The following is a 22,348-nucleotide window of genomic DNA, read 5'->3' on the forward strand; positions in this document are numbered from 1 at the left end:
TAAGAAACTATAGGTACATGTTGTACAACATAGCACCAAGATTTGATGATAGTACACTGTCATAAAATGCTATGAGCTTATAATAAGTAAAAACAGAAATAAATGGAAGACCTTTAGTGCTTGAGCTTTTTAAACAAGGAATTAGTATATGCCACAGAATTATTATTTTTTTGCACGTAAAATTTAGAAGTAAGAAGAGTGTGAAACAAGATACAGTTGTCTACGGTTGCCTTATAGAATGTGTGAAATTTGCTGCATGTTGGTGTATGTTTAGCACAACTAAAATGTTTTAGAATTGCACTGATTGAAACGTAAAAATGCTCTACATGTATTGTCCTGTAACTCAATTCTGAAAAGACTAAAGGCTTCTCAGATTAAATAAAGACTTGTCGTGTCAAGACAAAATTAATTTGTCTGCAGTTTTATCACAATGGGTGTATCATATCATGTAAAACTAGTTAGGCCATGTTGATTTGATTAAATATATGGATGACATCCTCTGGGAACCCCAAAACTGATGTGAGCATGCGAATAAAAAAAAAGTTTGGATAAAAAAAATTGCTTTCATTATGAAATCTACGTGGTCATGAAGGTTGAAAAAATGACACAAAGTATGGTATGGCGAATGATCTACTGTGTAGTAACTCTTCAAATATCTGTTTTGTACGATTTACAGTATGGTTGAAAACTTTTTTTGGAAACGGCTGAAACTTCATGTGCGCGCGGATGTCATCCATATAATCAAATCAACATGGCCTAAGTGTATACTCAGTCTCACTGGTAGAGTTGAAACATTGACTTAGCAAGTCATTTTAGATTTTCTACCGAGTATGTATGTGTACGTACATGTATATGCATGTATGAGTGTAAAATATGTACACCCATACATGTGTATATGTACACGTACATACATGTAGGTACGTGTACGTATAATTAATGTATGAGTGTGTTTACTTTTTTACTACTAGTAGTTACTAATTGACTAGAATGATGTCAGTAAGACAATTTGTTAGATTTTATCACCAAATGTATTCATAGCACGTAGTATTAACATAAAACTGCTTCAAAAGGGTGTGCCACAAAGTGCTAACTCCCTAAGGACAAGCCTTCCAACCACCTGTATGAATACAACAAAAAGCACAACTGAGATCAGCAAAATGTGGGAATTCATAGGTCTATTTGGTCACAAGGAGCAACATGTAGCCATTTTATCACAGAAATGTGTACACTAGAGTATCTAAAGGGCCAAAGAAGACAATATATGCATGCTAAGGCCACACTGACTTAATTTTATGGATGACATCCTCTGAATACCCCCAAACTAGTGTGCGCGGGCGAATAAAAAAATAATCCGGCCAAAAATAAAAATGCTACTAAACCACAGGAATACAAAGCTGGTATTGTGAATTTGCAGCAGTACATAGCGACGTATATGACAGGCCGGCACATGCTGTTTTTGTGCGGAATTTATTAATTGGCACTGTACGTATGTACTGAGTTCTTGAGTCATGGAGCTTCGGTACTGGGTGCCATCCTCCAGAGTTACCACCTCCGTATTATCGATAACTACCATGGACATTCCTAGAGCCAGGCCAGAGCCTCAGAGGACGTGATCTTTTTTTTTTCAGGCGAAAATCAATGCGCGCGCGGATGTCATCCATAAAATTAAGTCGGTGTGGCCTAACATAGAACAAAACAGTTATGTTAAATGCTACCCGCCCACCTGAATATAGCCTCAAGGCACAATTCTAAAGCAGGTTGTAGCATAAGTAGCACACCAAGGGTCATACAGTGTAGTTAGATTTGGGGGAGGGCAATTTCTGTATAAAACATGTCTTTCTGTAGCTAGCAAAGTCACAGTTCTGTATAATAGTTACATTTTATCCAGGATCTTTCAGGGAGTTTGTAAGCATCTCCAAGAATGACACAAGTGTGGTTGTTAGTGTTAGTATCAGCGGTGTGGTTGACTGTCTTTACACGAGGTAAGTTGCCTTTCTGATCTGACACAGTTCCACAGTTCTTGTTGTTCTTTCTAGTACATTGTACTTGTGTTATGGAAAGTTGTATGATTATGATACATGTACTATATGTGGTGTATGCTTTGTAACACCCAATCAAGGACAGTTGCAGTGACACCTGTTTTGCTTTAGAATTGGGATAGAGCCTATAAATTATGGCTAAGCCTATAATGCTCAGGGTTTGCCACACCTTATATATACCACACTGTTGTTGCATAATTATTAAGTTGATTATGCTCTGAACACAATATGGTACAACTATTGGAAAAATCACAGGGAATGAGTTACATGTATTACAATTACCATATCATTTTGCATTTGAACACTGAAAAAATAACAAAAATCTGTACACCGAAGCCTGTTCTAAGTGCAAAAGGCATTTGAACTAAAAACATTTTTGTACACATTCTTGTACACTGCACTATCGTAAGCCCATTTCAAACTATCACAGTACACCTTTTTAATGAAGTTAACCTTACCACCATAGAAACCCAGTGATGTTTACATGTACTGTATATCTCAGTGGCCATTCCCCTAATACTTACTGGTTATATTTCAGGTGAGCAGTTGAACCAGTTTGTGACCCATTATGAAGGGTTACAATACGACACCGCCAGGTTACACACCAAACATGAGCGGGCAAGAAGAGCAGTTCTTCCAGAGGAAAGCCGCGTACATCTAGCATTTTTTGCACATGGAAGGTATTATAAGAAATAGAAACTTTTTCTTTACTGATCAGATTTCAAGTCGTGTACTTTGAAATGTACACCATAACCATGTGGGCATATATTGTTATTGTATAGTCTTCATGTTGTGAAGAATTAGAATCTTTAAATTTGTATTTACATACATTTTTCATATAAGTTTACACCTATAACACTTAACTGTCTATAGTGTCCAAACCCTATTATGGTCACAGTAGACAGGTTTGACTGTGGTTCCCCAGACATCTTCTGCATGCAAATTAAAGCTTATTCATTATCATTAATAAGGCCAAGCCAATTTAATTTGTTGGTTCTCAAATTTTTGAAGAAAAAATAAAAACAGGTCTAGGCTGATCCTATTATAGATCCAAATGCTATGATAGGAGCCATTGAGATTGCCATTTTATTGTCCAAAGACTTTTAACGCAACCTGTGTGCAAATCTGACATTTTAAATGACTTTATCTTTTAACGTATTTTATATTAATAATAATGACGCATAATGTTTTTAATGTATGATAACTTTTTATTAATCAACCAATGATAAATATGTAATTGTCAGAGCAATTCAGGTCCCAATTACACGGGACCTGCCATTCTGTACAAATGAATATGTGACAAATAAACCATTAATTATGAAGTCAACACTTAAAAGGCTGGGTTAAAATTTTAACAATCATAATATGAATTTTTAACTTTTAATCAAACCACTGCATCAATAGATGGAAAAAACTATAACAACTAGGAAGAAAAGGACATTCCTCAACTGTTAGGGGCAAAATATGAGCATTATTGAGTTGATTCAGAACCTGCAGAATTTTTGTCTTCGTCAGAAGGACTATGAAATTGTCTCGCCGGAGTGTGGGGAACTGCGGATTTTGCGATATAACTCTGGAAGGCATGATTCGACGTCCATGATTTTTGGCAGGCAGATTACCGCTGTTGAGGCCGAAGTCAAGTACAAGTTTCGGCTTCGTGGGGGGTCCGTGCGTCACGTTAGTGCACCTTTTGTATTTGTGGCTTGTTAGCAAGATAACTCAAGTATTTGTGAAATGTTGATTATAATTCTTGGTGTGGTGCTTACTATTGTCAGGACCAAGGTTAAGTTCGTTACTGAGCTTCGTGGGGGGTTTCGTTGTGACTACAGGGGGCATTTTGTTAATTTTTCTTGTGAGCACTTTTGTACGTGTGGATGGAAGTTAATGAAATTTGATAGGCATGTTACTGTGGTGGTCTCCAAGATTGAGTTCAAAGATGAGAGTCGTGGAGGTCGTTATGTCCCCGTAATAGGACCTTTTGTGTTTAGAAATCCCCCACCTACATCTGCTTGGAGACAGCCGACAGCTGGATATAGTCGGGGAACCCCATAATGGGATGGGATCAAATGACGTTACATTGAGGGATTGTACTATAACTTCAGCAGGGGGAGGATAGGTTGGACATATGTCAGGTTATTTTCTACGGCCACACCAAGTAACTGCTATGGATGACGTCCACTGGAGACCTTAAATCTAATTACCTTAAATTTAAGGCAAGCGCGCAGTAAAAACACGAAGGGCCGAAAAATGAGATGCCTAGATTTGGGATATACTAACTGTAGAAGTACAAATGTTAGGACACAAAGAACACAAGTCTTCTATTTGTCATAAAGACAATATTAATTAACAAAACAGCAGCCAGTAGTCACCCTGTTCTGATTCTTTCCTTTATAACATCTTATTATATTTTGCGGCGCTGTCGTGACACTTTCAACACAGTAAGAATTTCTTGAAGGTTTTTTTTTTCCAGTAACAGTCCAAACTCAAATAACGTGGGGGGGGGGCTAACACGGGTGACGACGCATCTGTATAATCTGCGGCAAACTGTTTCAGGGTGTTCTGTACCATAAAAATAGTACAGAGATTCTTTTGTTCTTTAGACCAAATTGATTATTAAAAAGAGTGAAGAATACGCATGTTAATTTCTCTAGAACGATGTACCTCTGACGAAGACGTGAGATCTCCGACCTCTAGTTTCATTTATTTTGCAAGTCAGAAAAAAAATGAAGAGGCAAATCTGAGAGCCAACAAATTAAATTGGTGTGGCCTTAATAAATAAGAATGCTTGCAGATATGATATAATTCAAGCTGCCCATGACCATGAGAAAATGTTTTGTCCTGTTGTAGGGACTTCCATCTCCAGCTGAGCAGAGACAACAGTATGTTCAGCAGGGACTTTCAGTTAGAGACGTCAGGAGGGATTCAACACATGGACCTGTCACATATCTACTCTGGACATGTCGTCGGTAAGGATAGGATAGAGATGTCATAGTAGATATTCCAACGGAATTATCGTATACTATTATTAGTATAATATCTGTATAGTATAACATTCTAGAAGATGATACTGACCTATACATGAAGATAACATTCTTGGATGTCCATCGTCAAGCACTTATTATTAATAATGAATGCTCCTAGTTTATTTATTTATTTTATTTTATCTTTTTCACATGGATTTTTGAGCATTAGATAGGAAGCACTTGTTGTGCTTAATAATATGTGAATCCACTGCTCATAAAACATAAAGATGACATTAAGTATAACATATTAAACATAAAATGAAAGTGGCTGGCGCACCAATACACCAATAACGTTAATGTGATTTTTCAAATCTTACAGTCGAATATAGTTGAACACAATATCTCCTAGTTGGTATAAAGTTATTAAAAACTATGTCACCCAACTACCTCTGAGTCAGTCTACTTATCAACTTAAAAATCATTCTATATGCTAGAAGATATCACTATGTAGGTTACATTATAATTACAAATGTGTACCATGTATCATCATTATTATTCAGTGACCATTCTAATTCAGACCTTCTATTAATGTGGCCCAAAGTTTGATGTTACAGCATATATGATAATAATTATTATACATGTTCTGACATCAAAATGTTGAAGATTCCATATGGGAAGTACATGTGAGTGAGTTTACATAAAACCTTTATTTCTCACTATAAACAGGTGACCCAAAAAGTGTTTGCCATGGCAGTATCATAGCCGGTCGGTTTGAAGGGTTTGTGTACACGACTGACAATGACTACTACATCGAGCCTGCAGAACGTTACTTCAACACTACACAAGACTTCCACTCTGTCATGTACAAGGCCCAGGACGTGGTAGACCCTCTGACAGGGCACAGGGCACGGTGTGGGGTACATGACGATCACATTTTGACAGAACCACAGGATGCTACAGACTTGGAAGAGGTTTGCGACAACTTTCATTCTAAAGCAAGATCAGTAACACCTGAAAAAGCTCATTTGTACTGCATAATATGGTCATTTACAAGTGTTGTCTGCCACAAGGGAAAGTTTCACCAATTCTTTTATTATGTTCATCAGTTTTCATAAGGAATATAACCCACTTTGCTGACACTCTGATCTTTGGATGTATGATGTCTGGTGGGTCAAAGGGAACCTGAAGTCAGTACTGCTGCCATTCACAGTCTTTTTCACTGGCCATTTAATTTGGTATTTCTGCACGACTAATGTTGCAACACTGTTTCATTGTTCAGTACAAAATTTTAAAGGATGTTTCTATTTGCCAGCGATGTTTTTCCTTCAAGTTGCCCTGTTGTAATCTCTCTCTTGGGTTTGAGACGAAGTTGTAATTGTGTTATGATTCTTGTATTCCAGGATGAGAGTGGTCCAGATCTGGTGCATGAAAAAAAGAAGTACTCCCCTCCCCATCACAGACACCGACGTGCTCCAGGTGACAGGAATACCTGTTCCATCTTCATCATGGCTGACCACAAGTTCTTTGAGTATGTTTTTGTCACTTAAATCTCTTTCAATTGACAAATGATAGAACTTGGTTTTTGCTCCTACATGTAAGACAAACACAAAATGTGTACGGTCAATAAATTGCACCTATGATTCTAAATTCTTAAGATTTCACAAAGAATCTTTTATCATTTTTCACTTTTATTATTTATACTAATTTAGTTAATAGACCTACTGATAGTACTGGTGCACTTCTAACTTTGATTTTTTTCTTAATAATAATGATAATTCTGGCATACTTGTTTTCACCTGTCAGTGATTAAAATGAGGAAAGTTCCTTTCCCAAGGGCACCAGATCAGTGACAAGGCAGGATTCGAACCCGGGACCTCTTGGTTCTGAGCCAAATGCTCTATCATTATGCCACACGACTCCAACACATGTAGACATGTTACAACTATTCCTCTATATTATTTACACAATCTTTTTGAATGTCTGTTTTTACACAGAAAGTATGGTACATGGGAGGCGTCCGTTGCTCAAATTGCCGCTCACGTGAAGGCAGCTAACCTCATCTATCGTCCTCTGGAACTAGACGGGAAGACTGGATACGGAGTCACTGTCTCCAGACTCAAGGTCAGTTACCAAAAATCATGACCATGAGATAGAGCCTCTACTTGGGGCTTCGGGAGGCGGCTGGAAAGAGTAGAAATTGGCCAAATAGACAGATTGTTATTCCAGGGGAGTTGGTCTGTGTTAAAGCTGTGTTTGAAGCTATTTACTAGTTAGCTACTATATTTGGTGGCATTGATCAGTTCCACTCTACAATTTTAGTTCTAGGAAAAAACCCCAACACCCCAATCCTTGAATGGACAGCCAAATTCATAACTTAGTATTAGAATGAAAGTTCATCTGTGTTGGTGGTACAAGTCATTATGAAATAAAGACCCTTACATGTAGCTTTAACTTCCAACACTTAACACGTACTTAGACTACAGAAATGGGACTTACCCCAAATTTTCGGTTGACTCCTTCAACCTTGTTCACGGAATGGACCCGTCTACTCTTGGAAGGTGACGTCAAAGACACGTGACTGTAGTAGCGGGTCATACGTGCCAGATGCACAATGTTGATCATAGTACACATTGTTCAAGTTATGTGGCACGTCTAAGTGTTGGAAGTTAAAGCTTAGTCTTTATTTCATCATAACTTAGTCATTTCTCAAAATGTTGAATTCTTCCATGTCTTATATCTCTTAGATCAACACAACCGCAGACAAAGTCTACCCAGATAACCCATTTAGAGGTGACTTCATCGGTGCAGAGGCGTACTTAGACCACATCTCCAACATGAACCACAATGACTACTGTCTGGCGTACGGCTTTACAGACAGGGACTTTGATGGGACCTTAGGGATAGCCTGGACTGGAGCCATATGTTCTAGGTAACCTGTAACATGTGTTATAATTAATTAACAACCTCTTTTTTTTCCCTAAAGGCACTGATTGCTGAGTTACAGTAGGGTGACCAAATATTTGCCATTTCTATCAGTAATTGTTGACATAGGTGCAAATTTCCAAAGATGCAGCCTGCAGAAAAAGAATTATTTTAAAGAAAATATTATAATTCCCATCAGCTTTGCAGCAAACATGGAAACACTTTTAAGTTACAGTAAAAAATAAAGTGATCATCCTCTGTTTCCCTTATTTCATCTCTATTTCTTTTGATCAGTTGCTGACATCACGTTTTCGTAGTAAAGTCTCTTGTGAGCAAGGTCACGTGTCTGTAACTGTAACTCTCACGGGTTTATGTACGGAAGTGATTGGTCATTAATTATCCTGATGAAGGTGACAGTGGTCATTGAAAAGTTGATCTCTCTGTCCTCTTTTGTGTTGGAATAAACTTCAACATTGTACTATGATTACTACCACAGATGAACTTTCATGATAATCTCTTTTCTACCCCCCCCCCTTCAGACATCTGAGTTATGATGGTACGCTCCAGTCCAGGAACACAGGCCTGGTGACTGTCCAGCTGTACGGGAGTCACATCCCCAGTAAAGTCTCCCACATCACCTTCGCACATGAACTAGGACACAGCTGGGGGTCTCCGGTAAGTCACTCTTTCCTTCACCAGTCAATCAGACTCTATGACCAGACTGCACAGATAGAGTCTGGCACAAGATAATGGAACTTGTAGATAATTATCTGGGTTGTACAGCTACTGTACTGTTTTTGTGAATAAAATATTATGATATTTGACAATTTGTATAATTTATATAAAATTTGACAGTTGCAAATATCAATGCCATTCAGGCAACATTGTATGCCATGTTTGTCTGTTATCTTAGTATCTTAATAAAGAATTGAATTGAATTGAAGTCTCACAACATCCAAGCAAATACAGAGACTCCTTTTTTACACAACCAAGTGTTTTATTCAGCCGATGTTTCGGTGACCGTCTGTCACCTTCCTAAGGGTAATTCTGACTGGTTCACATTTCACAGCAGCACAGGTGTCGCTGTATAGATGTGTTCCCAAATGCAAAGTAATAGGGAACAGTATCTACAATGCGGTCCCAAATGAGTAATATGTACATTATTGAAACATACAGAAATAGCTTCAAAAGAAGGCCTTTTTTGGCATTTCACACACAGTTTTCTTGTTGTATACCAGCTGCAACTGTATTTGGTTACTGACAAACACAGGTAAAATCAGAATGAATGTACCCTCCAAAAGCAGCACATTGCTATGGAGCTCGAGGCTACGTAATAAATATACCGTACTTAAATAGAAATTGTTAACTTCAAGGTTAAAAAAGTATACTGGCCCTGAGGAGATGGACAAAATGTAGCTCATGATTGTTTGTTATAGTAGATTTTTTGACAAGTGTGTATATTGTATATTCCCTGTCTTTTTGTTTTATGAGATTTAAAGTCAATGTAATTCAGGAGTACAACATTATTTCATCTATATACATCTGCCAAGTTGATTAATGTGAATGAAGTTTGTATGTTTGTTTGTAAGTTTGTATTTTACTTCCTTGCAGCATGACCCTCCAGGCTGCTCCCCTGGCGGTTTGATCGGGAACTACATCATGTTTGCCCAGGCTACATCTGGAGACAGGCCAAATAACAGCCAGATGTCCCGATGTAGCGTGGACAGTATGTCACTCACCGTGGCTGCCAGAGCCTTCAGATGCTTCAAAGGTAAACATTGATGTCACTTGAGTATGCTTGCCCTTGGTACTGAACACTATCCACACACAGGTGAACATGCCTGTCCTTGGTGCTGAACACTATTCACACACAGGTGAACATGCCTGTCCTTGGTGCTGAACACCATCCACACACACACACACACACACACACACACACACAAGGACACACTCATGTGAACATGCCTGTCCTTGGTGCTGAACACTATCCACACACAGGTGAACATATCTGTCTTTGGTTCTGAACACTAACAAAACATAATTTTATACCTTTCACACTATATTTAATAGCTGACGTCTGTATATATATTTTCAGCTGAGGCACCCACCCTGTGTGGTAATGGTATAGTAGAAGAAGGAGAGGAGTGTGACTGTGGTTTTCAGGATGCCTGTGACCAGATCGGTGACAGATGCTGTACAGGAGCGACCCCTGGCGTTCCTGATGTTGGCTGCACAAGGAAAGAAGGGGCCACGTGCAGGTGAGTGTTAGTTCATAAGACGGTGAGTGTAAGTCCTTTTTGTGGAAAACTACCTTGTATAAGTAGAATTGGCAAAAAATAAGGTACATTGAATTGAGTATTTTGCATTAGAAATCACCTCATTTGCATTAGATTTAAATGGTACCCTTACCGAATGAATTATGAAGTGTAACTCTGTAACTGTACATGTATATAGCTGGTGAAATCACCCTTGATGGTGTAACAATCCTGTTTAGCTTTGCATGCACGCGGCGCGGTCTCAGCTGGCTATGTAACACTGAATGGCATGTTACGCTTTGCATGTTTGCGCATCTAACTGCTATATATATATATATATGGTGATGGTGCCCCTACTGTACTAAAGGTGGCAACAAGTTCCACTCTACCACTGTGAGTTCTAGGAAAAAGCACGTTTTTTTAACACTACTGTCTAGCTTTGCATGCATGTGGTGCGGCGGCAGCTTGCAATGTATATGTAACACCGAACGGCATGTTACGCTTTGCATGTTTGCGCATCTAACTGCTATCTGGTGATGGTGCCACTACTATACTAATGGTGGCAGCAAGTTCCACTCTACAGCAGTTCTAGAAAAAAGCGAGTTTTTTTAACACTCCTGCCTAGCTTTGCATGCACATGGCGTGGTGGCAGCTGGCTATGTTACACTGAATGGCATTCACGCTTTGCACGTTTGCGCATCTAACTGCTATCTGGTGATGGTGCCCCTACTGTACTAAGCAAGTTCCACTCTACAACTAGTACAGTACTAGGAAAAAGTGAGTTTTTGAAATCTCTATCTGGACATTTTCAACTTCTCATGTAGTCCCAGCGAAGGACCGTGTTGCAACTCGCAGACTTGTTCGTATCACCCTGCATCCAAAGTCTGTGCGACGGAGACAGAGTGCGCACATTCGGCGAGCTGTTCGGGCATTTCCGCAGACTGTCTGAAGCCCGCGAACAAGTCCGGATCGTGTGCAAATGGTTCGCTTACCTGCATAGGAGGAGTAAGTATTAACTGACGTAAACATATTATTTGTAGCAGAACATTATTTTCCTTATTTTCTACTGGAATTGTAAACAGTTAGGTTGTCCCATTTAACTGTGTTGTGTTGTTGTAAGAGCTGTTGCTAATATGGCACTGCAATGCCGATACTCATAATACTTCAATATATCAATATGACATCAGTCTAAAATTTGTGTACTAAATGAGACAGTCTTAAGGAATAAGTTGCATGTACCTTCACCTGTTCATAATATCGTTTTGTGATATGAAACGATTGTTATTTGATGTAAAATTATCTTTAAAAAAGGCTATGAACAAATAAGTGGCATTTATTTTTTAGGAATGCATTGGGTCTGTTTGTGCACTTGAAAACATGGACAGTTGTCAGTGTACGCTGAAGGCAGACGAAAGTAACGCCAAGGATCTCTGTCAAGTGTGCTGCCAAGAACGAGGTAAGCAGCATGTATCATAAGTAAGGAGCATTCCTCGTTTTATCAAAACCATACAGGATTTGCCATATTCTTTGGCTACTGTCTTGCTAAGAGTGGAAATCGCATGTAGTGGCTGTCCTTTTTTCTCATACATTTGTATTCCTTTGTTTGCACACAATTTTGGCATCTGAAATGCTCTGTATCTTTTCATCTTGCAATTGTTTGGCAGCCATTAGATTAAGTATAAACTGTCTGAAACATTTGAAAAACATCATATCTAATGATGATATAATATATAATGTAATATTCCATTACAGCCCACTGTTCACTGGCTAAGTTCTTGTTTTGCGGCTCTGCAATTATTTACATAACTCTATTCAGACTGGGCTTTTTTGGCTCTCCAAGTTTGGTGGTTCAGACGTTATGCAACATTTAAGTTGGCACGGGCCTCAAAAGCTGCAACACATAACGTGCATTCATGTTTCTTGCATATTGACTTACATTTTCCTTTGTGTCTCTAGGACAACAAGGTTCCTGTAGACCTTACCCAGCCAGAACGATCCTGAAGCCTGTCGGCAGCCCGTGTAACAACAACCAAGGCTACTGCGACGCCTTGTGGAAGTGTCGGGAGGTGGACATAGACGGTCCCCTGGCCAGGATAAAACGCCTCCTCCTAACTGATGAGGGGTCAGAATGGGTGAAGGTATAGGAATCTTTGTATCTGTATAGCTGATATAACCACAATTTGTCGTAACACACCAGCTTTGCAGGCATGCGGTGCAGCAGCAGCTTGCTAACATATATCACTCCGAACGAGTGATCTTTGCATGTCTAATTGTAGGAGCACGTCTAATTGTTTAAAGCTTTCTAAGTGAGGATGCCCCAACTGTGCATGGTGTCAACAAGGGGTCCAGACTAACTTTTGAGTCTGGACTCCCAACCCAAAAAATTTGGGTGTGCCAGCAAAAATCTAGGTGCACTAGTATGAAGTATATTGGTTTTTCTTTTAATGCCCACGATCATGATAATGATCATTCTGGCATACTTATTAACACATAAGCGATGAGGCACATGAGGAAAGTTGTGTAAAGTGCCTTTCTAAAGGGAACAAGGCTAGTGACATTGCAGGATGGCGAACCCGGGACCTCTTGTTTCTGAGCCGAATGCTCTGCCCTTACACCACACAATTCCACAAACGCAGTGAATGCAGTATTTGTTTTCTTAACTTTAATCATTTTGTGTTGCTGGAGCAAAGAGTACAAAGGACTACTTTCTTAACACAGTTCTCTTTTTTCTTTCAGAACAATTGGTGGGTGCTGCTTCTGGCCATTCTTGGCATCATAGGTGTCGTTGTTGGCGTCATCTACTGCCTGAATGCCACAGTGCCCAGCAGTATCGAACAGGCACGGAAAAAGGCTAGAATAGCCAGGATACAACCATCACTGTAATGATAACTTGAAGGCAGCTATTTAAGTTAAATGCCTTCAGCTATATGCTACTTGTTAGTCTACATATAATAGCAGAAGAGGAATGAGTAGTAAACTAGAAAGGCCAATATTTGCTTTGGAGCAAATACAGCGATGAGTTCACCACATTTTACGACATGGCAGGGAAAGAATGAGAAACACAAGGGAAAACAATGATTTACATTGATATAACTATAATATGAAGTAACATACAACTAAAACATTAGTTGGATAGCTATTCCCTACTTTATTGGTTAGGATTTTTAATTGCATAATGCAAACTGTTGATTTTCAAAATAAAAAAAAAACGTTCATGCCCCGCATTCCAATGCTGGAGCAGAAAAGCTTGAAATACCTACCAAAACACTTGAATAAAGACATACTGTCAGTATGGAAATGCTCTGTGCAGGTGTTAATCAAGTTAAATCCCAACAGCCAATCAGCAAGAAATGCTCTGTGCAGGTGGAAATGCTCTGTGCAGCCTGTTAATCAAGTTAAATCCCAACAGCCAATCAGCAAGAAGAATAGAGGAAAGCTGCATGCCTATTGGTTGATGCCCTGCATTCCATTGTGATGACTCATGCCCAAACGTGGTACACTAACACAGTAATACATTTGCTATAACACAGCCAAAAAACTCAAATAAAACCATTCTAAAAGCCTGTATCACAAAAATTTAAAAAACGCCTAGGGGTATTTGCCCACTGTACCTCCATACCAAATTTCAGGACCTTAGGCCCTAAAATGAAGAAGCTGAATCCATTTAAAAAATGGCAGGAGAAGGAGAAGGAGAAACATCAGAAAAAGCAATATGGGTTCACCACCACTTCGTGGTGTGGTGAACCCATAACAAGGGCCTGAACATCAAGTTTTGGTCCAATGATGGGAAAGAGGCATAAGTAACTAGTAAGTAAGATTTTGAATTTGCATATTTGGTGTTTTACGTTGCCAATACAAGCATGTTTATGGTTAACGGTCAACATTAGGAAGTACTTACTAATAGCTATAGTAAGTTTCTATTGGTGATGGTTTACTAAGTGCATTTGTTAGTGCAATACGTGATTAAGGATAGATTTTAGATAACAACTTTTGCTCTTTTGCTGCTGTTGATTTCATTCAAACACAAAACAATCACATACATTCAGAAGAGAAGATATCAAACACAATTTTATAAGAACTCTGATACTCAAAGATCCAAATTTTGATAACCCTTTATTTCAAAACAGGCACATATTTAGCATCCACACAAAATAATGCTTAGTTAATACAGACAGTATAACATACAATTAATTATACTTCTATTTTTTATACACAATTCTAAGATACGTTTTGGGGGTATCCATAAACAAACATTATGAATACTTTATAGTAATACTTTTCTGTAAAAAACTTTTATTTATATGCTTTGTGCTATTATATAAAAATGCACCCCTTGCAATGAAAGCATATTACATACTACTAAGTACCCACACTCCAAATACTCATTGTTATACACAACAACGGTAAAAACACCAGTTTAATATTCTGGAATATGTAGTTGACATATAGCTCCTTGTTGTGCCCCATTATAAAAGTTCTTGTTGTATTTCTGTACTATAACAGTTCCTTATACATCCCCACATACTTAACTCTTGAACAGTCAACTTCATAGAAATACTTTTGGTAAATAGTTTTAGGTAATATTTCAACTTCATAGAAATACTTTTGGTGCATAGTTGTACTTCATTTTCTAAATAATGGGTGTTGCCTTACATAATTTTAGTAGGCATCTATGTCAATTAAAGCCTGTCCAACTCCCCTATTGTACTTTACAGTCCTCAGTAGGAGGGATATGTGTTTTTTTTACATCCTGATCATTCAGGATTCTCTCCTACATAATTCTATTAGCATCTATGCCTGTCCAATTTACCTATTGTACTTTCTATAGCCTTCTATATTTGGGATATACATGTATGCCAACCTCTACTAAAGCAATGGTTTACTTCGGAATACATCTATCCCTATGTTTGAAGTCTGCAATTTAGAAGGAGTGATTCAGTTGAGCCAGCCGGACTGCTTAGCTTGTTCCGGAGGTCACTGGAGGTCACACACCAGCCTGTCAGTAGCAATGGTGATTAGCAATGATACTGAGAATTATAAAAATAACTAGAGAATGAAAGCGCTGTTGGTATGATAAAGACAAACAAGAAAACCATAAAAAGCGCATTTTCTATGCAAGTTTATTCCAAAATCTTCATAGCCAAAGTAATATACTATACACAAGGAGCATGCCCTGTAAATGATAATTAGTTCACGCCAGAGGACGTACGCTTGTTAGAAGGAGGGGGATAGTGTAACCCACATGACCTTTGTAATGCATAATTAGTTGATGACCACATGGAAAGAGCGTGATGGAAGCTCCTTGGTATACAATAATGTAATGAAAGACAATTGAGGTATTCACTTGGTTAGTATTGCTTAGACAGCATTTTACGTTATGCTACTGTTAGTAAATATCACCCCGTGTTTTCACACAAATGTGATATTCACCCCTTGTGCCTTTGTTGGTTCGTCTGCCTGGACGTCTCCATCCTCTGCCATAGCGGGGTTGGTTCTCCCTTCGACCGCGGCGGGAGTTTTGTCACCGCCCTTCTGCAGGGTTGGGTCTCCTTTTGGGTATAGCCACCTAGCGAGAATTGCTAGTAACAGCATCTCAAAGACGACCAGCAAGTGGTTCATAGCTGCAAGGGATGTGATGAAGAATGGATATTGAAAATGAATGCTGCAAATATTGTCATGATAGAGCCAATGCTAAACTACTTGTGCGAAGAAAGTGTTATTTTTCCCAATATTACCATATTTTTTCTTAAATTCGGTGTAGATGTTAGTGATTTTGATCAAAAAGGTGTGAAGATATGGTTTCTCTCCGAATTATTGGGAATTTTATGTCAGAAATATTTTTGGAGCAACCGGAGATCGTCTCAAACATCAAAATTGGTACCAGGGTAAACGTTCGTCTGTACAAAAGACCATAGGTGCATTATTAATGCAACAAGGCTTCACCGGGCCAGCCTTATTGCATTGTACCAATGGTCTTTCGTACGTTTGAAACGGTGCGAGAGATCCGTACCGTTAGCTCTGCTACTGGCAGGAAAGAGAGTGTCAGGGTTACACGGGATGGCTCCTGCCGTGGCTAGGATGGACAGAAGCGCTGTCTGTAGATTAGACACCAAAAGAACCGTCTGAATTCTGAAACGGAAAGGTACAATGGATACTGGGATTTTTTTTCTATACACAACCACGTACTTCACATTGCTTACGTTTTGATGTCTATTGGACACATTTCTCAGAGCTTCTGGACAATTTGCCTCTCGCAGCTATCTGGGCCATGGGGGAAATGCCAATAGTCATTGAATGAATTCACGTCATGTGTGCCAAAAAAAATGTAAATAGACGGGGGACGCCATAAACTTCTCACTGAGTCATAATGCCCATATTTGCATAAAACGACTTTATTTTTGAAGTATATGGCTCATTCCTCGACAGAGACTTTAACATAAGGATATCATAACAAACGGCAAACCTATCAAAAGACATCACACAGTGATTCTAAGAACAGCTTTCTCTAAGTACTTACAGCATGAACTTGGCCCTGATGTTGATGTGTTGAAACTTCTCCAGCTCCCTGACGTTCTGATAGATGACCATACAGCCGTACATGCACACCAGGGTAGACATGAGCCGCAGGATGGTCAGCCATACAAACGCGCCCTGGACAGAGATCTGGGCAAACAAAACTTGTGAAAAATCAAACATCCAGTACTAGTGTGTCACACCAAATTGCTGCTCCGTCACATTTCTGCTTATGGTGATAGTGTGCGTGCTGGGAATTTAGAGCTAGGGTTAGGGTTGGTGTCGGGATTAGAGTTGGGGGCCAGTGTTGGGGCGAGAAACATGGAAGCCAGAAGGCACACGCCCGAGATGGCGGCCTAGAGTCACTTTGCGGAAAACACTACAAAATGATGGGGTAAAACTTGGACTTAACTCACTTAAGGATATGGCAGTAGTGGCGCAAGACCGAAACCTTTGGAGACAAAAAGTCAGACAAGGAATCGACCTATGCAACAAGGTTGCGGGAGGATCTAAGGTCTAAGGTAAGGTAAGGTTGGGGCGAGGGCTAAGCTTAGGAATGGCGTTAACTTAGGTCTAGACCCCTCATCTTGACCAATCCACTCCCCCATGTCTCAGGTATATTGGAAATCCCTTATACATTCTATCTAATCTAGGTCTTAAAGATTATTTCTAGAATTCTTCTCTGTTTTAAGCAACTGGAGATAAATTCACATAGTTTTTTCTATTGTGTGGTCATTACTGGTAGACATGAAATGACTGAATACCTCTTTCTTTGTTCTACCTTTACACAGTTTGTCTAAGTAGTGCCGGGGAATTTTTGGCAGGGGCACCCTGGGCATGTATCTTTTGTAAGGTGACGTGACAGAATTCGAAGGTAGTGGGTCATCATCTTATTTCCCGTGGAACTTGGCAGTAGGAAGGCATTGACAATTCCATGACTCTAGTTTCATTCTTGTCAGGTTGAAGAGATGCAATAAGTTCCTTCAAGTTTCATACCTCAGCATCGTTGAGCCTCCCGTCGGCCCCAGCTACATCTCCGATGTATTCCAGTAGGGGGCGCACGATGGTGTACTGCAGCACAAGGATCCGCAGGTTCCCGTGTACCCTCCTGAATAGATGGTAATTAGCAATAACTCCACTACAGGATTATATAAAGTTACTTCAATTATCATATAGTCCAGGTGACGTTGACAAATCAGACGTCACCAATTCATATTGGATATGATAGAAAGAAACATGATACATCATAAGTGGTCGTTTATTTCATAAGTGGCCCTCTGTTGTTTCATAAAGGACCACTTGACCGCACCATTATGCTGCGCTCACTCGGTGGTTTAATTCGTTGATTTTAGCAACTGACTACCTTATTACACCATATACACCTCGGGGCGGGACATTAACCCTTAAAAATAACCTGCTATCTAATATACTAATATTGTTCTTTAATTAATAATTGAAATAATAAGTTTTCGTCACCCCATTCCAACTTTTTGAGCGAATACAAGCCAAACACAATTTGATGTAAGACTAGGTTAACCCTTCCACGAATAGTATATCACTTCACATGTACCTGTTTAGCCTAGACTTGGGGATGCAGAAACAGCAACAGCAGCAAGGGGGCGTGTTGTATTTGATGTCTGTGTTCGACAGCTCCTCAATGAGACGCTCTTTGCCGCCATAGTAGTCCGTCAGCAAACTGAAGAATATCAACATGGCGAATGCCAGGTACCTGCGGAGAAAAAAAACGTCGCATGAGAATGTAAAATACGTCGGTGAAGGTTAGACATACAGGTGATAAGATACGCCAGAAATAGTTAGTCAATTTAATATGATTTTGGAAACGGTCAGACGTTTCAGGTAGCATCCACTTCGAAAGATTCCATTCGTCAGTGACACTAGAGAACTTGTGACAAGTAAAAATGTAAAATAGTTTCACACTACATCACCATCTATTACAGAAGACTACAGTTTTAAAAATCACATTAACGACAACTATTTTGTAGCGTCTTTATAAATTCATATTTCAGTCTAAAATTTTTATTAGAAATTTCTATACATGTAGCATTGCTAGAAATGCCTAGGGGATGCATTTACGAACTGTGAAATTAGCAATTGGCGAACTGTTAATGACTAATATTTAATCACTGACAAAGAAATTTATTTCTTAAAAATGTACTTCATTTTGATAGCGACCAACTAAACGACAAATTGGCGCATTGCCCCTTTTCTTACTGCAGCATTAGTTATCGCATGACGCAAACGTCAATCAATTATCAACAGCCAATGAGCTGATTCCGTCCTCATGACGTCATGTGAAAAGAGGTTGATATTTACCCTGTTGATAAGAAGTTGGAATAGAGGCTTGCCCTGGGCACCCATAAGGTCACCACTGACGTCATGCTGAAAACCTGACGGGTTGGGGGGCAAGGTTCACAAAGTCAAACTTTAGTCAAACTATATTGCACAACAATTGTAACAGGTACAATGTATAGTAAGCTCTTCAGAGTTACTACATATCTAATCGAATGTGTACAATAAAGTTCTATGTGTTAACATATACCTTAGAAACGTCAAAATTTGTTTTACGTGATAAAATTCAGTAAAACATTCGTTACAACCTGGTATGTGAACGCAATTTACGACAATGACGTAATATGGGGCCCTTGGACCAAAGTTGGGTCAATAACCGCACGGACACTAGTTCAATACTCTTTTAACCGCGAGGTCATTGACCATTCACGCTTCGGTATCAAAACATAAAGGCGCAATTTACGCAAAGATGGCATTCAACCGTGAAACTTTAGGTATGTGACAGAATCAACCACCGACAAAGATTTAAAGACCAAATGACACCAAAGAAAGTCTGTAAAATACATACACATATCGGAAGTGTACATACAATATAGTCACTGAAAGTTTGTTCCAATCATGGTAACTGAGAAATTGAGCTTGTATGGCCTTCTAAAAGGTAATTTTTGGAGACTCTCTAGCAAACATCTCTATGCTTTATTTTTGCATTTCTGTGCTTTTTTTGTGTCATGAGCACTTTAAGACATACCTTTCCGTAACAAGAGTTACAAGACAGTCAAATTTTTAACTATACTTGCACGACTGCCCCATCAGAACTATTTTGCGATCGCAGGACGATTTTACGACGAACGTAGGACTTAAACACAATAATGATAACGATTGTTCAATGTTTGACTCAACTGGAAACAGTCCCAGGATGATGAGTAGCTTGTTCCTCCGCTGTGGACTTGTGACGTGTTTGCTGAGTGAGTAACACTCCTCCACGTACAGCAAAAACGTTAACGCGAAACACACAGATGCCGTGCCGAGTAGCGCACGGACGGTTAGGTCCCTTCCAGCCACTGTATTGTTGGGATGAAAAAATATAGATATAACGTTAGGCCACACCAATTTAATTTGTTGGTTCTAGGATTTTTCCAGAAAAAATATGAAGCGACCGGGCGAAAAAACAGGGTTAGGCATCCTAAATGCAACGATATATAGGAGCCATGGAGTCAACACAAAAGGCTGGGTAAATATTGAAATAATGAATTTTGAACTTTTAATTTAATCCAAAATAAACCACTGTATTGATAAATGGAAAATATGTAACAACAAGGAAGGAAATGACTTTCCGTTGGAGGCAAAATATGAGCATTTTTAGTTGAATCAGAATTTTTTTGTTGCAAATCAGAAAAAAATGAAGAGGCTAATTTGAGAACCAACAAATTAAATTGGTGTGGCCTTATATAGGAATGTATTTTATGAAAGAATAACTTGTGTCTAGGAATCTGTGCTATGCAAGTCTATTATCCATTCCCTTTTGGACGGCTTTGGGGTGGTTTGGCCCCAGGTTGTTGGCACAGGCCTTCCCTCTGACTGTCGATCTTTCCAGCCGACCTTTCTGATAACTGCCGTTCTAAAATTGAACTATTGAAAACCCCCGGCGTGCGCTAATGGACCTGGCCGAGTGGGCAATACTCTGAGCACCGTTGAGACACTGGCGAGCCTACGATGGTCTGGCTACCAAGCTGTACTAGACACATGGTATTGTAGGCAAGCTTTCTAATCCACCAAATGCGGTTGTGGTCCGAAATATAATATATAGGCCTAGGAACTATTTTCTAACCTCTTTTTCCGCTGTATATTTAGCCACAAAAGGAGCTCAGGAGGGATAAGTAAGCTAAATCCCAGAAGGCCTTCAAAACGTATTAGCTATCAGTCCACAGATTTACAAAGCCATGGTGCCCCAGGGCAGCTCATTCATAAGTAATGTGTCGAACCCGAATATTTGAGCTATCCTGCCAAGCATCCTGGCATATTTGAGCTATCCTGACCAGTTTGAAGCGTTACCTTCACACCAGTCTTACTCCCTCTCTACTGATATTCATCTAAAAAAATAGGGTGCACAAACTTATTTTAGGTGCACCATATAAGATAAAATATTGTCATCAAAAACTAATTACTCTCACACTTAGATGTTAACAATATGCTCTATACTACTATACATTTAATATAGACACAAGTAAACATATGAAAATATTTGAAAAAAAATGGGTGCACAGCTCCAAATTTGGGTGCACTGAGGTGCACATGCACCCAGTATTTTGAGCCCTGTCAATGTGTAACTATTTAAGACTCTAGGCAAACACTCTTTGTTGACATGTCCTTCTAACTGGGTCTATGATAAGAGAAAGGTCATGTTGTTAGGTTGGTTAGTAGAGAGCACTGTATTAACGCTATCTATATATTACTACTTGACGTATTCTAACATTACCAGTTAGTAGTGTTACATGTAATTCTAACATACGAACTTTTGAATGCTGTTACCGTTGCAGTACCAATGATGTATTTAATGTCACATTAGGCATGTATTTTGAACGTATGAAGCATTTAAGATATTTTACAAACTAGTGACAACATTATAACAGTGGATAGTGTAGTGGGTGTGCTGTTGTACCCATACTAAACCGGCATGTACGCCCCCCTCCCCCACAACATTCAAGGGCAAATTATGAAAAGTAATACCTACATGCTAGAACGTCCGATGAGAACGGCACCTCTTCTGAACAGTTGGCCATGTCGTTGGTCGTCCGTTCCTGAGTTCAAAAACAAGCTGGCCTAACTGTAGGTAGACACACCTTGTTCAGAACTTCATGGAAGAGTGGCACTTACAACAAAGCCGAGTAGCGCTCTGGTTGCGTGCCTATGGTCTGTGCGTGTTTTGGTCTGCGGGGTAAGATATTTGATCACACATGGCTTCACAAAGGAGGGAGTGGTCCGGCAGAGGTCATTGTCCGTAAGGGCATCTTACTTCATGCGGGTCACTTGGAAAAGTTGATCGACAAGTTTTGCTGAAGATTTCAACACAATAGTATGTGCTACCTGGGTTTGTCATTATCTTTTTCCAACCGACTAGTTAACCGGTAGGTGGTTAACCTGTAGCTGTGCTATGCACATATAATCGTTAAAGGTGAAAGATCATGTATCCCACCGCTGCCACCATGTGTAAGGTATTGAAGGGACAGGCTATTGAAGAGGTCTGTACACCGTGACTGCCTGCTAGAACTGTCTTCCCAGACACTGATCTGAGTCCTTTATTCACAATTAATCAGTTACAGATGTGGTCTATGGTCTCCTAAAACAT

The 22,348-nt window shown here is 39.4% G+C and overlaps 2 protein-coding genes across 3 annotated transcripts; one reads left to right on the plus strand and one right to left on the minus strand.

The window, feature by feature from the left end:
• The first annotated feature begins 1,921 nt into the window (after nt 1–1,921).
• Nucleotides 1,922–13,154, plus strand: LOC109468335 (disintegrin and metalloproteinase domain-containing protein 10-like). The gene is made up of 14 exons (XM_019766584.1): nt 1,922–1,982; nt 2,578–2,719; nt 4,887–5,005; nt 5,729–5,997; nt 6,442–6,530; nt 6,997–7,123; nt 7,747–7,931; nt 8,464–8,599; nt 9,536–9,695; nt 10,020–10,182; nt 11,004–11,184; nt 11,524–11,635; nt 12,136–12,317; nt 12,916–13,154. Exons 1-14 carry the CDS (start codon nt 1,922–1,924, stop codon nt 13,060–13,062), a joined length of 2,073 nt encoding a protein of 690 aa, XP_019622143.1. The 3' UTR covers nt 13,063–13,154.
• Nucleotides 13,155–14,100: 946 nt separating this feature from the next.
• LOC109468735 (organic solute transporter subunit alpha-like) lies at nt 14,101–21,948 on the minus strand. 2 transcript variants are annotated; one of them, XM_019767059.1, is made up of 9 exons: nt 21,734–21,947; nt 19,903–20,063; nt 19,027–19,100; nt 18,263–18,421; nt 17,689–17,800; nt 16,697–16,842; nt 16,190–16,308; nt 15,610–15,800; nt 14,101–15,175 (listed from the first exon to the last, which is right to left on the minus strand). In XM_019767059.1, the coding sequence occupies exons 1-9, from the start codon at nt 21,780–21,782 to the stop codon at nt 15,164–15,166; spliced, it is 1,023 nt and encodes a 340-aa protein (XP_019622618.1). In that variant the 5' UTR covers nt 21,783–21,947; the 3' UTR covers nt 14,101–15,163. The 2 variants fall into 2 exon arrangements, with proteins under 2 accessions (XP_019622618.1, XP_019622617.1); XM_019767058.1 differs by lacking the exon at nt 14,101–15,175 and having other exon boundaries at nt 15,248–15,800; nt 21,734–21,948.
• Between the last annotated feature and the right edge of the window lie 400 nt (nt 21,949–22,348).

The sequence above is a fragment of the Branchiostoma belcheri genome, unplaced genomic scaffold (genome assembly GCF_001625305.1).
Source record: "Branchiostoma belcheri isolate BF01 breed outbred unplaced genomic scaffold, Haploidv18h27 scaffold2, whole genome shotgun sequence".
Taxonomy (NCBI): Eukaryota; Metazoa; Chordata; class Leptocardii; order Amphioxiformes; family Branchiostomatidae; genus Branchiostoma; species Branchiostoma belcheri.